The sequence below is a fragment of the Rhinopithecus roxellana genome, chromosome 16 (genome assembly GCF_007565055.1).
Source record: "Rhinopithecus roxellana isolate Shanxi Qingling chromosome 16, ASM756505v1, whole genome shotgun sequence".
Taxonomy (NCBI): Eukaryota; Metazoa; Chordata; class Mammalia; order Primates; family Cercopithecidae; genus Rhinopithecus; species Rhinopithecus roxellana.
In genome coordinates, this window is record NC_044564.1 from 18337985 (window position 1) to 18353025 (window position 15041).

A 15041-nucleotide genomic window follows, 5' to 3' on the forward strand; every position below is an offset into this window, starting at 1 on the left:
CTGGGGATAGAGGCATGAGCCACCGATACCAGCCGACAATTGCAATTTTAAAATGTAGTTGTGCCCAGCTCTTCACAGTTATGGAAGGGCTGACACTCTGCCCTCTTTCCATCCTCACCAAAACCCTGTGATTCGGGAAAGGGAAGAATTTTATCCCTATTTCTTTTTTCCTTTTTTTTTTAGATGGAGTCTCACCCTGTGGCCCAGGTTGGAGTGCAATGGTTGGATGTCAGCTCACTGCAACCTCTGCCTCCTGGGTTCAAGAGATTCTCCTGCCTCAGCCTCCCGAGTAGCTGGGATTACAGGTGTGTGCCACCACGCCTGGCTAATTTTTTTTTTTTTTTTTTTTTAATCTTTAGTGGAGACAGGGTTTCACCATGTTGGGACAGGCTGGTCTCGAACTCCTGACCTCGTGATCCACCCACCTCGGCCTCCCAAAGTGCTGGGATTACAGGCGTGAGCCACTGCACCCGGCCTCATCCCTATTTCATTTCACACAGGGGTAAACTCTAGAGAACTGAAGTGGCAACACTTGATTCCATCTCAGGTCGGCCTGATCTCAATCCTAGGGTTTCCTGTAAGACCCAGATAGGTGGCCAGAACTGAAGACCCCTTGACTCCAGCTCTCAGAGACACTGTCTAGCAGGCGAGACCTGGCACTTTGGCAAACAACTCCAGAACAAGGGGGAGAGTGGGGACAGTATAAGAGCATGCTGCGGGAAATCAGGGGCGGTAGTATTTGAAAATGGGCGCTTGGAGAGTGGGAAGGATTTGTCCTTGTGGGGAACGACAAGAGTAGAGCATCTTAATGTGAGAGCTCAGCCTGCTTTGGCGTCCTCCAAGAAACCCCCTTAGAGGTCTGGCTGCTCCGCTTCAGCCGCTTTAAGAGTGGCCCCGCCCCACCCAGCCGCCCATGTCGATCTAATCTGAATGGCCAATAGTAGAAGAGAAGAGACCACTTTCGCGCTTCAACCGCACTAGGGGGCGGGGAAGAGGGCGGGAGAGGCGGGCTATCAGCTTGGTCACATGACCCGCCTAATTGGCCAGAGGCTGCGGCGGTCCTCAGCGATTTAGCGATGCTCATTGGCCAGAAACGGGTGGGCCATGGCGCTAGGCCACGCCCCCGACGGCCTCGGTTTGGTTGCGCAGCTGCGGGGGAAGGAGACGCTGCCCTTCCGTAGCGATGGGATCCCGGGTGAGTATCGGCCCGGGCTGAGTCCCCAAGGCGGTCGGGCAGCGCGGCAGGGCCCGGGACTTGAGCGGAGGACCGAGTGAGCGCGGGTGACCGGGCCCAACTGGACCGGGAAGGTGCCGGGTTTGGAATGAGTGGGTACCCAGGCCAGGGAAGATGCGAGAGGGTGCCTTGCTTGGGAGTGGAACGAGAAGGTACTTGGGTCAGGGAGGTGATGCCCAGGCCTGGAACGTGGCGGGGATTGGAGCAGGCGCGTAGGTACCCGATCCGAGGCGGGGAAAGCACCTGGGATGGAAGGAGCAGGTGTGCTGGCCGTGAGCGGCGCCAGAGGGTACTTGGGTGAGTTTCAAGGATATTCCGGTGTGGGGGCAAGAGAAGAAGGGGCTGCCTAAGATGTCTGGGGTGGAGTGAGCAATTTCTGAAGACAGGGATGTTGCTGAGGTCCAGCGCGGGGATGCCCAGTGCCCGGCATGGTGGGACTGTTGAGGGGTCCGGCATGGGGTGAATAGGAGACTGGGCAGAGTGAGTGGCTCAAGGGAGTCGGGGACGTTGTTGGGGTCCAGGCGGAATGAGCGAGTGCACAGGCCAGATTCATTAGTGGGGTTGCCTAGCGCAGGGGAGGAGGCGCGTGGGATGATAAGCTTAGACACCCAGGCTGAGGGTGCTGTAAGTGCTGTGGTGACGGTGGAATGAGGAGGTGTCTGCCTAAGATTGTAGGGCACGAGAGATGGCTGCCCAAGTGGGGCCAGGCCCTGCACAGCAGTAGAAGTGTCCATTTGGTAGGGGACATTGCTGTGGACTTTTCATTGTGGAGAGGAGGTGGAGGGGTCTCACCTTAGGCCCTGGGGGATGGCCAGGGTGCCAGGGGGACAGGCACAGTGTGGGTTGACTGGATTTGGATCCATCCCTGGAGTGAAGCAGGCTTGGGGGCTGGTGGTGTTACCTCGCACCTGCAGGCTTTGCCTCCCAGTGGGGACAAGGGGCTGCTCTGGACTCTCTGGCAAACAGTGGGCCTCAGTCACCCCTGGAGCATGTGTTCAGGCTCATCTTTAACGCCATGTGGGCTTCTCACTTAGAGGCCCAGAAGTCCTACAGGTGTGGCCTGGAAGGAGCAGCGGCAGTTGTAGCTGGCAGCAGCTGGGAAACACTACCATGGTCTCAAGATCCCCCAGAGCTTGGCCGCTTAGTACTCAGTGACCTCAGGCAGGCTGCCTCATCTCAGAGCCTCCGCGTTTCCCCATCCTTGAGATAAACATTGGTCATTGCGAGGGTTCTGAGAGGACAGGACCCCAAGCCTGTCGTGGAGAGCCTGTTCTGAGTCTGGCCTGGAGTAAGGGCTTGGGAAATAGTAGCTGCTGGCCCTCTGATGTTCTTGTCTTCCCTCTTTCTGAGACCTGAGCCAGCCTGGGGTTGGGGTGAGGGGTAGGGGGATGTGGCTTACAGTATTGACCTAGGTCCTGACCACTGTGGGTCACGTAGCTCAATTCACAGCCTCCTGGTAGGATGTCTCTACCTTTGACAACCTGGAAGCTTCCTTAGCCCTAGAACATCACCCTGCCTGCCCCTCCTCTTTCATACACCCCCCAGTCCTAGAGCTAGACTGACAGGCTCCTCAGTCCTTCCCACTCACTGGGGAGAAGCTGTTTCTTCTGCTGGCCCAGTGACTTTGGCCGCCATCCCAGGGAGACAGGGTCAGTCCTGTCCTGTGTGTTCCTTCCGCTTGAGGTCCCAGGAGACCTTGAAGGCATCCTCAGGCTTGGAGCTGGAAGTGGGGGAGCACCCTGCTGGGTCTTGGGGTCCAGGCTAGGTGTGATCAAGCCACTTATTTCCTGGCCTTGGGAAGGGGCAATGGGGTACCCTGTGGGGGAGGGGAGTATTTCCCGAGGTCCAGGGGAAAGCTGCCCAGTACTCTGTGGTCTGCTGGGGCTTGCTAATTCCTGCTGCATGTCAAATTTAGCAAAAAGGGTTGCACTGAGCACAAAGTCTTACTCTACCATGTACCAGCTATGTGACTTTGGACTCCTAACTTAGCTTGTCTGAGATTCAGTTTCCTCATCGGAAACCAGAGGTGAGGCTGGGGGGAAGGTGGGTGGCATCAACTTCACAGAATCCTTTTTTTGTTTGTCTTTTTTTTTTTTTTTTTTTGAGGCAGAGTCTCGCTCTGTCACCCAGGCTGGAGTGCAATGGCACCATCGAGGCTCACTGCAACCTCTGCCTCCTGGATTCAAGCGATTCTTCTGCCTCAGCCTCCCAAGTAGCTGGGATTTCAGGCACGTGCCACCACACTGGCTAATTTTTGTATTTTTATTAGAGACGGAGTGTCACCATGTTGATCAGGCCAGTCTCGAAGTCCTGACCTCAGGTAATCTGCCCGCCTCGGCCTCCCAAAGTGCTGGGATTACAGGCGTGAGCCACCGTGCCCAGCAAGGAAACATTCTTAACTTTGTGGGAGGTAAAAAGATGCAATGATTCTCAGTCTGGGGCCTAAGATTTTTGCTTAGCAAATGGTCCATGGGTTGAAAAAGGTAGAGAAAATATGGCTGAAAGCCCTAAGTCTGAGAGTGACCTGTTCACCTCTCAGTTTCTGGGTCCTCTCCTGGGCTGGCTGGCCAGAGATGTTTCCGCTTGCAGGGCCCCTGGTAGGCAGAGAGTCTGTGGGCGTGGGGCTGCCCGCTGGTGGGCAGATGCAGAGGCCTGGGGCCTCATTCCAGACCTCGGGTTCCAGAGGCAAGCTTTGCTCCCGCCTCCTCCCCCATGGACGCTCTTGTGTGCATTTCTGCGTGTTCCCGTGTGCACGTTCTCTTCTCTGACTTGGTCGTCTGTCTCTTAGCTCTGTGGAGGGGCCCTCTGGTATGTGTGTTCCTGTCCTTCTGGGGCGTGGATGGTGCCCAGGACCCAGCTGGCAACCAGTTGAAGACGTTCTCCTTGGAAGCTCTTGGCCCTGAGGACTTTGCCTGGGGCATTGGCCCTGCCATGGCGTTCCGGAGGGCTGAGGGCACGTCCATGATCCAGGCCCTGGCCATGACGGTGGCCGAGATCCCCGTGTTCCTGTACACAACGTTTGGGCAGGTAAGGATTGGAGTGGGTTGTATTTCTGGTCTGCGAAACACTTCCATGCTCAGCCCAGGGCTCCTCCGTGTCCAGGAACACTGACCCTCGCTCTTGCTTTGCCAGACCTCTGGTGTCTCCTCTTCGGACTGGGTTTGTTGTCTGAGGCTTGAGGCCTGTTCTTTAGCCTAAGACTATATGGACTCTTTTTTTTTTTAAATTAATTAAAAAAATTGTTTGGGCCAGGTGCGGTGGTTCACGCCTGTAATCCCAGCACTTTGGGAGGCTGATACAGGCGGATCACCTGAGGTCAGGAGTTCGAGACCAGCCTGGCCAACGTGGTGAAACCCCATCTCTACTAAAAATACAAAAATTAGCCAAGCGTGGTGGTGTGCGCCTGTAGTCCCAGCTACCTGGGAAGCTGAGGCAGGAGAATTGCTTGAACCCAGGAGGTGGAAGTTGCCGTGAGCTGAGATCGTGCCACTACACTCCAGCCTGGGCAACAGAGCAAGACACAGTTCTTGCTGGGCCTGGTGGCAGGTGCCCGTAATCCCAGCTACTTGGGAGGCTGAGGCGGGAGGATCACTTGAACCCAGGAGGCGGAGGTTGCAGTGAGCCGAGATCACACCACTGCAGTCCAGCCTGGGCAACAGAGTAAGACTCCGTCTCAACAACAACAAAAAAAGTTTTTTGTGGTAGAAATAGGGCCTTGCTATGTTTCTCAGGCTGGTCTTGAACTCTTGGGCTCAAGTCATCCACTCACCTTGGCCTCCTAAAGTGCTGGGATTATAGGCATGAGCTACTGCACCTGGTCCTATATGAACTCTTGACCTCAGTTACTCAGTCTGTAAAAGGGGTCAGTGCCCCCCGCAACAACTCACATGTTTGTGGCTGACTGGGCTCTTGACCAAAGATCTGCCCTGTGGGTTGCAGTCCCACCTGAGGGGCTCCCAGGCCCAGAGGGCAGAGGGTGAGGTGTGGCAGTAGGAAGTGTTCAGATGGGGTGGCGGGTGAGCGAGTGTCATCATCTTTGAGGCATCGCTGAGAAACAGGGGTCAGCAGATCTGGGTTTCATGTCTGCCTCTGTCGCCTTGAGTATGTGTCTTCACCTGGGTGAGCCTCAGGTTCCTCGTCTGGAAATGACAGGAACGCAGATGGGTACCCTAGGCTAGGTCCTAGTGCAGTGCCAGGCACAGCTGGTGCTTGCTCACTGCAGCTCGTGTCATCATGACTGAAGGTGCCGGCCCTTAGACCTCACCTCCTCAGCACTGGCATCTTGCCATCTTTATGTTTTTGTGGTCCGTGTTTCAGGGAGGCTGGTCAAGTTCCCTTTCTAGGGCAGCTGCCTCTCAGTCTCTCGTCTGGTTGGCAGATGTGCCAGAGGGCTGGTGTATGTCCTGTCCCTGAGGTGCTCTGGGGCAGTCCTGCTGCCTTGGACCCAGGGAGGTGTAACCGGCAGCGTCTCCTCTTCCCTGCAGTCTGCATTTTCCCAGCTACGGTTGACGCCAGGCCTGCGGAAAGTCCTCTTTGCCACGGCCCTGGGGACTGTGGCCCTGGCCCTGGCTGCCCACCAGCTGAAGAGGCGACGGAGAAGGAAGAAGCAGGCTGGTCCCGAGATGGGAGGGGAGCAGCTGGGCACGGTGCCCCTCCCTATCCTCTTGGCCAGGAAGGTCCCTTCAGTGAAGAAAGGTAGGTGTGAGGTGGTGGGCATGGGCCTGACCTGGGGTCACATCCTGGGGTCATATCCCAGCTGGGTCACTCTTTACCGGGGGATCTTGGGCCAGTGACTTCCTGTCTCAGAGCCAAGGTCTCCTCATCTGTGAACAGGATGACAGTAGCGTCCCTCCCTCCGGTCAGTGTACTGGAGGGTGATGCGGTTGGATGCGTGTGCTCTGTTGGTGGTGCTGGTTTTGGTTGTTCTCATTGGCTGAGGACGCTTTGGGAGCACCCAGGTCCAGAGTGGGTTGGGGGTGTGGCTCCTGGGTCCAGAGAGGGATGTTCCCCAGGCTGAGGTGCAGGAAGGGCCATGTTGTTCTTGAACCACGTGGTATTTCTCCCATCCCCTTCACTCTTCAAAATTGAGGTTTAGGCTGGGCGCGGTGGCTCACGCCTGTAATCCCAGCCCTTTGGGAGGCTGAGGCAGGCGGGTCACGAGGTCAGGAGATCGAGACCATCCTGGCTAACACGGTGAAACCTCGTCTCTACTAAAAATACAAAAAACTAGCCGGGCGAGGTGGCGGGCACCTGTAGTCCCAGCTACTCGGGAGGCTGAGGCAAGAGAATGGCATGAACCTGGGAGGCGGAGCTTGCAGTGAGCTGAGATCATACCACTGTACTCCAGCCTGGGTGACAGAGCGAGACTCCGTCTCAAAAAAAAAAAAAAAAATTGAGATTTAATTTGCATGTAGTAAGATTCGTACTTTTTAGCATACTATTCTTTAGTCTTTGACACAGAGTCATCCCTCCACCACCATAGTTAGGAATCATTCAGCTGGTTAGAAGGTAGTGAGTTCACTCAGTCGGTTGCTCACACTCACAGATCACACTCCTTCTATTCTTTTTTTTTTTTTTTTTTTGAGACGGAGTATTGCTCTGCCACCCAGGCTGGAGGGCAGTGGCACAATCTCGGTTCACTGCAGCCTCAGCCTCCCAGGTTCAAGCGATTCTCCTGCTTCAGCCTCTTAAGAAGCTGGAACTACAGGCACGTACCACCATGTCTGGCTAATTTTTGTATTTTTAGTAGAGATGGGATTTTGCCATGTTGGCCAGGCTGTTCTCGAACTCTTGAGCTCAAGTGATCCCTCTGCCTCAGCCTCCCAAAGTGCTGGGATTACAGGTGTGAGCCACTGCGTCCGGCCATCCTTCTACTCTTTTTTTTGAGACGGAGTCTAACACTGTCGCCCAGGCTGGAGTGCTGTGGCACAATCTTGGCTCACTGTAACCTCCGCATCCTGGGTTCAAGCGATTCTCCCGCCTCAGCCTCCCGAGTAGCTGGGATTACAGGCGCGTGCCACCATGCCTGGCTAACTTTTTGCATTTTTAGTAGAGACGGGGTTTCACCGTATTAGCCAGGATGGTCTCTATCTCCTGACCTCATGATCCTCCCGCCTCAGTCTCCCAAAGTGCTGGGATTACAGGCGTGAGCGAACCCACCCCGCTTTTTTTTTTTTTTTTGAGATGGAGTTTCGCTTATGTTTCCCAGGCTGGAGTGCAGTAGCCTGATATCTGCTCACTGCAGCCTCTGTCTTCCGGTTTCAAGCAATTCTCCTGCCTTAGCCTCCCGAGTAGCGGGGATTACAGATGCATGCAACTATGCCTGGCTAATTTTTGTATTTTTAGTAGAGACAGGGTTTTGCCATGTTAGCCAGGCTGGTCTCGAACTCCTGACCTCATGATCCCCCCGCCTTGGCCTCCCAAAGTGCTGGGATTACAGACGTGAGCCACCATGTCCGGCCCCTTCTTCTACTCTTTTTTTTTGTTTGTTTTTGAGATAGAGTCTCGCTCTGTCACCCAGGCTGGAGTGTAGTGGCGCTATCTCTGCTCACTGCAAGCTCCGCCTCCCAGGTTCACACTATTCTGCCTCAGCCTCCCAAGTAGCTGGGACTACAGGCGCCTGCCACCACACCCGGCTAATTTTTTTTTGTAGTTTTAGTAGAGACGGGGTTTTACCGTGTTAGCCAGGATGGTCTCAATCTCTTGACCTTGTGATCTGCCCGCCTCAGCCTCCCAAATGGCTGGGATTACAGGCATGAGCCACCGCAGCCGGTCTACTCTTTTTCCCTGCTTCTCACTACTACACTTAACTACTCTTAAAAAAAAAAAAAAAAAAATAACTTAAAAAAAAGAACTGTTCTATCACTCTCTAAATGCCCTGTGTCAGCCCCTCTCCTACCCTAGCTCTGGTAGCCACTGCTCTGTTTTGTGGCTGCTGCTGTGGTTGTAAAAACTCTTAGGGCTCCTGTTAATCTTGTAATACAGAGACCCCGTGTTTGCTACATTGGAATGTTGTCTTGATCTCTTTCCAGGGCAAGGAGTTCTCATCTTGGTCCTTATCTTGGGAGACTTTTTTTTTTTTTTTGAAACCGAGTCTCACTCTGTCACCCAGATTGGGGTGCAATGGCACGATCTCGGCTCACTGCAGCCTCCGCCCCCCGGGTTCTAGCGATTCTCCTGCCTCAGCCTCCCGAGTAGCTGGAATTACAGGCATGAACCACCATGCCCAGCTAATTTTTGTATTTTTGGTAGGCATGGGCTTTTACCATGTTGGCCAGGCTGGTGTCGAACTCCTGGCCTCAAGAGATCTGGCCGCCTTGGCCTACTAAAGTGCTGGGGTTACAGTGTGAGCCTCTGTGCCCCGCTGAAACTTGTTTTAAGAAGCAAAAGCAAGGCTGGGCGTGGAGGCTCACGCTTATAATCTCAGCACTTTGGGAGGCTAAGGCAGGCGGATCCTGAGGTCAGGAGTTTGAGACCAGCCTGGCCAACATGGTGAAACCCGTCTCTACTAAAAATACAAAAATTAGCCGGGCGTGGTGGCGGGCACCTATGGAGGTGGAGGTTGCAGTGAGCCAAGATTGTGCCATTGCACTCCATCCTGGGTGACACAGCTAGACTGTGTCTCAAAAAAAAAAAAAAAAAAACGAAGCAAAAGTAGCCTGTAATCCCAGCACTTTGGGAGGCTGAGGTGGGTGGATCATCTGAGGACAACAGTGCCAGACCAGCCTGACCAACATGGTGAAACCCTCTTTCTACTAAAAATACAAAAATTAGCCAAGCATGGGGGTGCACCCCTGTAATCTCAGCTATTTAAGAGGCTGAGGCAGGAGGATCGCTTGAACCTGGGAGGCAGAGGTTGTAGTGAGCCGAGATCACAACACTGCACTCCAGCCTGGGCGAAGGAGTGAGACTCTGTCTCAAAAAAACAAAAGTGATTCTCCTGCCTCAACCTCCTGAGTAGCTGGGACTACAGGCGCCTGCCACCACTCCTGGCTAATTTTTTTTATTTTTAGTATAGATGGGGTTTCACCGTGTTAGCCAGGATGGTCTTGATCTCCTGACCTTGTGATCCACCTGCCTTGGCCTCCCAAAGTGCTGGGATTACAGGTGTGAGCCACTGCGCCCGGCCATACCTGGCTAATTTTTTGTATTTTTAGTAGAGACAGGGTTTCACCACATGGGCCAGGCTGGTCTCGAACTCCTGATCTCATGTGATCTGCCCACCTCAGCCTCCCAAAGTGCTGGAATTACAGGTGTGAGTCACTGTGTTTGGCCTTGTCTCTATTTTAAAATATAACCATTTGTGTATTTTATTTTATTTTATTTTATTTTATTTATTTATTTTATTTATTTATTTTTTTGAGACGGAGTCTTGCTCTGTTGCCCGGGCTGGAGTGCAGTGGCCGGACCTCAGCTCACTGCAAGCTCCGCCTCCTGGGTTTACGCCATTCTCCTGCCTCAGCCTCCGAAGTAGCTGGGACTACAGGCGCCCGCCACCTCGCCCGGCTAGTTTTTTGTATTTTTAGTAGAGACGGGGTTTCACCATGTTAGCCAGGCTGGTCTCGATCTCCTGACCTCGTGATCCACCCATCTCGGCCTCCCAAAGTGCTGGGATTACAGGCTTGAGCCACCGCGCCCGGCCTTATTTTTTAAAAATTTATTTTATTTTTTTTATTTTTTATTTTTTTTTTTGAGACGGAGTCTTGCTCTGTCGCCCGGGCTGGAGTGCAGTGGCCGGTTCTCAGCTCACTGCAAGCTCCGCCTCCCGGGTTTATGCCATTCTCCTGCCTCGGCCTCCGAGTAGCTGGGACTACAGGCGCCCGCCACCTCGCCCGGCTAGTTTTTTGTATTTTTTAGTAGAGACGGGGTTTCACCGTGTTAGCCAGGATGGTCTCGATCTCCTGACCTCGTGATCCGCCCGTCTCGGCCTCCCAAAGTGCTGGGATTACAGGCTTGAGCCACCGCGCCCGGCCTAAAAATTTATTTTATTGAGACATTCTTGCTCTGTTGCCTAGGCTGGAGTGCAGTGGCATGGTCTTGGCTCACTGCAACTTCTGCTTCCCAGGTTCAAGCAATTATCCTGCCTCAGCCTCCTGAGTAGCTGGGATTACAGGCATGCACTACCACATCTGGCTAATTTATGTATTTTTATTGGAGATGGGGTTTTACCATGTTGATCTCAAACTCCTGACCTCAAGTGATCTACCCACCTCGGCCTCCCAAAGTGCTAGGATTACAGACGTGATCCACCCAGCCCAGCCTAAAAAAATTTTTAGGGTCTCACACTGCTTTCCAGGCTGGAGTGAAGTGTTACGATCATGGCCCACTGCAGCCTCAACCTCCCAGGCTCAAGTGATCCCCCACCCTCAGCCTCCCAAGTAGCTGGGGTTGCAGGCCACGCCACCACACTTGGCTAATTTTTGCATTTTTTGTTGAGACGGGGTTTTGCCATGTTGCCGAGGCTGGTCTTGAACTCCTGGGTTCAAGCAATCCTTCCCCACCTCGGCCTCCCAAAGTGCTGGGATTATAGGCGTGAGCCACCGCGCCCGGTGTTTTGTGTATTTTTAAAAGTTGTTGTCTTGGCTGGGTGCGGTGGCTCACACCTGTAATCCCAGCACTTTGGGAGGCTGAGGCTGGTGGATCACGAGGTCAGGAGATGGAGACCATCCTGACTAACATGGTGAAACACCATCTCTACTAAAAATACAAAAAATTAGCCGGGCGTGATGGTGGGCACCTGTAATCCCAGCTACTCGGGAGGCTGAAACAGGAGAATGGCGTAAACCCGGGAGGTGGAGCTTGCAGTGAGCCGAGATCAAGCCACTGCACTCCAGCCTGGAAAAATTTGTTGTCTGACATCCCTTTTGGAAGGAGGAGAATTCTAAACCATTCTCTCCATCAACAGCCCAGAGAAGGCTAAGCAAGGAGACGGGAAAGCAAGTGGACCTCATTCTCGGCTTATCTGGCAAATCTGGGCTCCTCCCCTCGGCCTGGCTGTGTGCCCTGTGGCAGGGATATGGCAGGGATGTGGCCATGAGCAGGATGCAGAGGGCCCTGCACTGTTCTCCTGAGTGCACACCCTTGGGGTCCCTCTGTTCCCCTGACTTAGAAGGTCAGGACCAGTTCTCAGATGAGGAAGAAGGGGAAGGTGGTCCAGAGGGGGAGCAGCCCGTATAAAGGCCACATGGGATGCCTGTGTTCTTCCGCTCCTCACAGGATACTCCAGCCGGAGAGTCCAGAGCCCCAGCAGCAAGAGCAACGACACCCTGAGTGGCATCTCTTCCATTGAGCCCAGCAAGCACTCGGGCTCCTCCCACAGCGTGGCCTCGGTGAGCAGCAGGTGCTGGGGCTCCAGGGCTCCAGGTCCAGGCTTACCCTCCTGAGGACTCTGCCCTCAGCAAGCTCATGGACTGGTAGAGTCCATTCATTCACTCATTCTCTCTCTCTCACTCCTCCACCCACGCAGGCTTTCAGGGATTGTCCCTAATGACTCACTGTGCCAGGTGTTGGTGGGAGAAAGGTAGACTGGTGCAGAGGAGAGAAACGGATGGTGTCCTGGGGAGACCCGTACCTGTGGAAATGCAGGTTATTCATTCATCAGCCACTGACAAGCACCTGCGTTATACCAGGGACTCTGCCAGGCCCTGGGGGTGTAGAGATAAATAAGGCAGAAGCTTGGCTTCTTCTGGGTTGTGGCTTTGGGTTCATTCACTTGTCCAGCAAGCAGAGTCCCAGCTCTGAGCCAGGCTGGCACAGGGGTAAGCAAGAGCTGGTTCTTGTCCTTGGGCAGCCAGCCGCTCGTGTGGATGAGAGGCAGGACCCTGGCACAGAATGGGTACTCTCTTCTTGTCCAGGTGGTAGAGGAGCCATGGCGTAAGGGGTGGATACAGCAGTCAGGAGCAGGGCTCAGCGGGGTTCCCAGGTTCCTGGGCTGGGCATTGGTCTCGGGATTCCTTCCCGCTTTGGTGGCTTCTATGAAGCACCATCAGGTAGATTGTGGGTCCAGGCCATTCTGAGGGTGCAGACGCTGTGGCCAGGAATGAGCTCAGGGATGGCATTTGGAGGGGGCGTGTGGCCCATGGTCAGGCAGTGGGGGAGGGCTCAGGGGGGCCCTGCAGAGAGCCCAGGAAGGCTTCACTCTTTGTTCTTGCACTGATTGGCTCCCAGATGGTGGCAGTGAACTCATCCAGCCCCACAGCCGCGTGCTCGGGACCATGGGATGCCAGAGGGATGGAGGAGTCTCTGACCACCAGTGATGGCAACGCAGAGAGCCTGTATATGCAAGGTGTGTGCAGGAGGTGCCTCGGCTTCCAGGGCAGGGTAGGCGACAGAAACAGTTCCTTCCTAGGAGCCTGGCCAGTCTCAGGTCACTTTGCCCCTCACTGCCCTGCCCAAAATCCCAATTGGAGATTTCCAGCCATTTCTGAACAAGGGACAGTGTCTAGGAAGAAATCTGGTCTGAAAGAAGGCCTGGAACCTGAGCAGCCCAGGCCACACGCCCCCGCCCAGTTCTTGCCCTTGAAGGCCCTTCTGCCTCCCTGATGTTCTGAGCCCCATCTTGGGTGAGACAGTCGAGATGTCCCTCCCTTCTTGCCTCACCTGTGCTCAGGCATGGAGCTGTTCGAGGAAGCTCTGCAGAAGTGGGAGCAGGCACTGAGCGTGGGCCAGCGTGGGGACAGCGGCAGCACGCCCACGCCCAGGGACGGCCTCCGGAACCCGGAGACTGCATCAGAGCCACTGTCTGAGGTAGGTGGTCTTCTGCATCCCCCTGCGCCCATGGGAGAAGGTTGGCAGCACAGGAGAGGGGCAGCCACACCTTGGGAGGCAGGCAGGCTCCTGTCCTCTGGGCCTGCCGATTTCCCTCTGTGAGAGTGTTATGACATGAAACAAGACAATTCATGTCACGTGCTCAGCATGGTGCCTGGCGCTCGGTAAAAACAGCCGTACTGAAACTCACACCTACCTTACCCCTGTGAAGGGCAACGTGCGGTCCTGAAAGACTGGAAGGGAAGACGCCTCTGTTGAGAGCTGGCTGCATTGCCCGGTCTTTTTTTTTTTTTTTCTTGAAATGGAGTCTCGCTCTGTTGCCGGGCTGGATTGCAGTGGTGCGATCTCGGCTCACTGCAACCTTCACCTCCCAGGTTCAAGTGGTTCTCCTGCTTCAGCCTCCTGAGTAGCTGGGATTACAGGCACCCGCCACCACACTTGGGTAATTTTTGTATTTTTAGTAGAGATGGGGTTTCACCATGTTGGCCAGGCTGGTCTTGAACTCTTGACCTCGTGATCCACCCTTCTTGGCCTCCCAAAGTGCTGGGATTACAGATGTGAGCCACTGCACTCGGCGGTTTTTTTTTGAGATGGAGTCTTGCATTGTTGCCCAGGCTGGAGAGCAGTGGTGCAATCTTGGTTCACTGCAACCTCCACCTCCCGGGTTCAAGTGATTCTCCTGCCTCAGCCTCCTGAGTAGCTGGGATTACACAGGTACACGCCACCACGCCCAGCTAATTTTTGTATTTTTAGTAAAGACGGGGTTTCACCATGTTGGCCAGGATGGTCTTGATCTCTTGGCCTTGTGATCCACCCCCCTCAGCCTCCCAAAGTGCTGGGATTACAGGCGTGAGCCACCGGGCCCAGCTAATTTATTTATTTATGTATGTATTTATTTATTCATATTTTATTTTATTTTTTTGAGACAGAGTCTCGCTCTGTCACCCAGGCTGGAGTGCAGTGGCGCGATCTCGGCTCACTGCAAGCTCCGCCTTCTGGGTTTACGCCATTCTCCTGCCTCAGCCTCCTGAGTAGCTGGGACTACAGGCACCCGCCACCACACCCGGCTAATTTTTTGTATTTTTTTTTTTTTTTTTTTTTTTTTTAGCAGAGACGGGGTTTCACCGTGTTAGCCAGGATGGTCTCGATCTCCTGACCTCATGATCCGCCCGCCTCGGCCTCCCAAAATGCTGGGATTACAGGAGTGAGCCACAGCGCCTGGCCAAATTTATTTATTTTTAAGATGTGGTCTCACTCTGTTTTCCAGGCTGGAGTGCAGTGGCACAATCTTGGCTCACTGAAGCCTCCACCTCCTGGGTTCAAGCGATTCTCCTGTCTCAGCCTCCTGAGAAGCCAGAGTCAGAGGTGCCCGCCACCATGCCTGGCTAATTTTTGTGTTTTTAGTAGAGACGAGGTTTTACCATGTTGGCCAGGGCAGTCTCGAACTCCTGACTTCACGTGATCTACCCGCCTCTGCCTCCCAAAGTGTGGGATTACAGGTGTGAGCCACCACACTCGGCCTACAGTTAATATTTATTATTTCAATATTAGGAATGGAAAATGAAGTTAAAAGGCTACAATTAAAAATTTTGTGGCTGGGCGCGGTGCGTCACACCTGTAATCCCAACACTCTGGGATGCTGCGGCAGGAGATCCGGTTGAGCCCAGGAATTTGAGGGGATGTGGCCACTTCTAGTGGCGGAGATAGAAGGAGGAAGGAGGATTTGTCTGCCTACTCCTCCCTCACCTTTGCCTTCATTCCTCCACCCGTGTCTCCCATTGGCCGAGAGCCAGCTGGCAGGGGGACCTAGGAAACAGCTTGCAGAACAAGGGTGGGGCTGTGTCTGGCACAGCTGGCAACAAGTTGAAGGTGTCCATACCCTCTGTCCCTGCTGGGGCGTGAGCTCAGGATGTGAAGGTCAGGGAAATACCTGAGGTTTGAAGTGACTCAAACCCTTGAGTGCCTGCGGTTGCAGCTGCGTCAGGTCCTGTCTGCGAGTGGGCAGGGAATGGGCACCTGTAGGAGTGTGTTAGTGAGGGGG

At 54.2% G+C, this 15041-nt stretch overlaps 1 protein-coding gene across 3 annotated transcripts in view; it reads left to right on the top strand.

Moving 5' to 3' along the window:
• Positions 1–1024: 1024 nt before the first annotated feature.
• The window catches only part of MIGA2 (mitoguardin 2), a 37110-nt gene continuing 23093 nt past the window's right edge, over positions 1025–15041 (top strand). For all 3 annotated transcript variants that reach the window (XM_030919888.1, XM_010360916.2, XM_030919889.1), the window contains exons 1-6: positions 1025–1195; positions 4023–4261; positions 5719–5929; positions 11450–11562; positions 12401–12518; positions 12843–12979. In XM_030919888.1, coding sequence (XP_030775748.1) covers positions 1105–1195; positions 4023–4261; positions 5719–5929; positions 11450–11562; positions 12401–12518; positions 12843–12979 — 909 coding nt within the window. In that variant the 5' untranslated portion in view covers positions 1025–1104. The remainder of the gene's footprint in view (positions 1196–4022; positions 4262–5718; positions 5930–11449; positions 11563–12400; positions 12519–12842; positions 12980–15041) is intronic.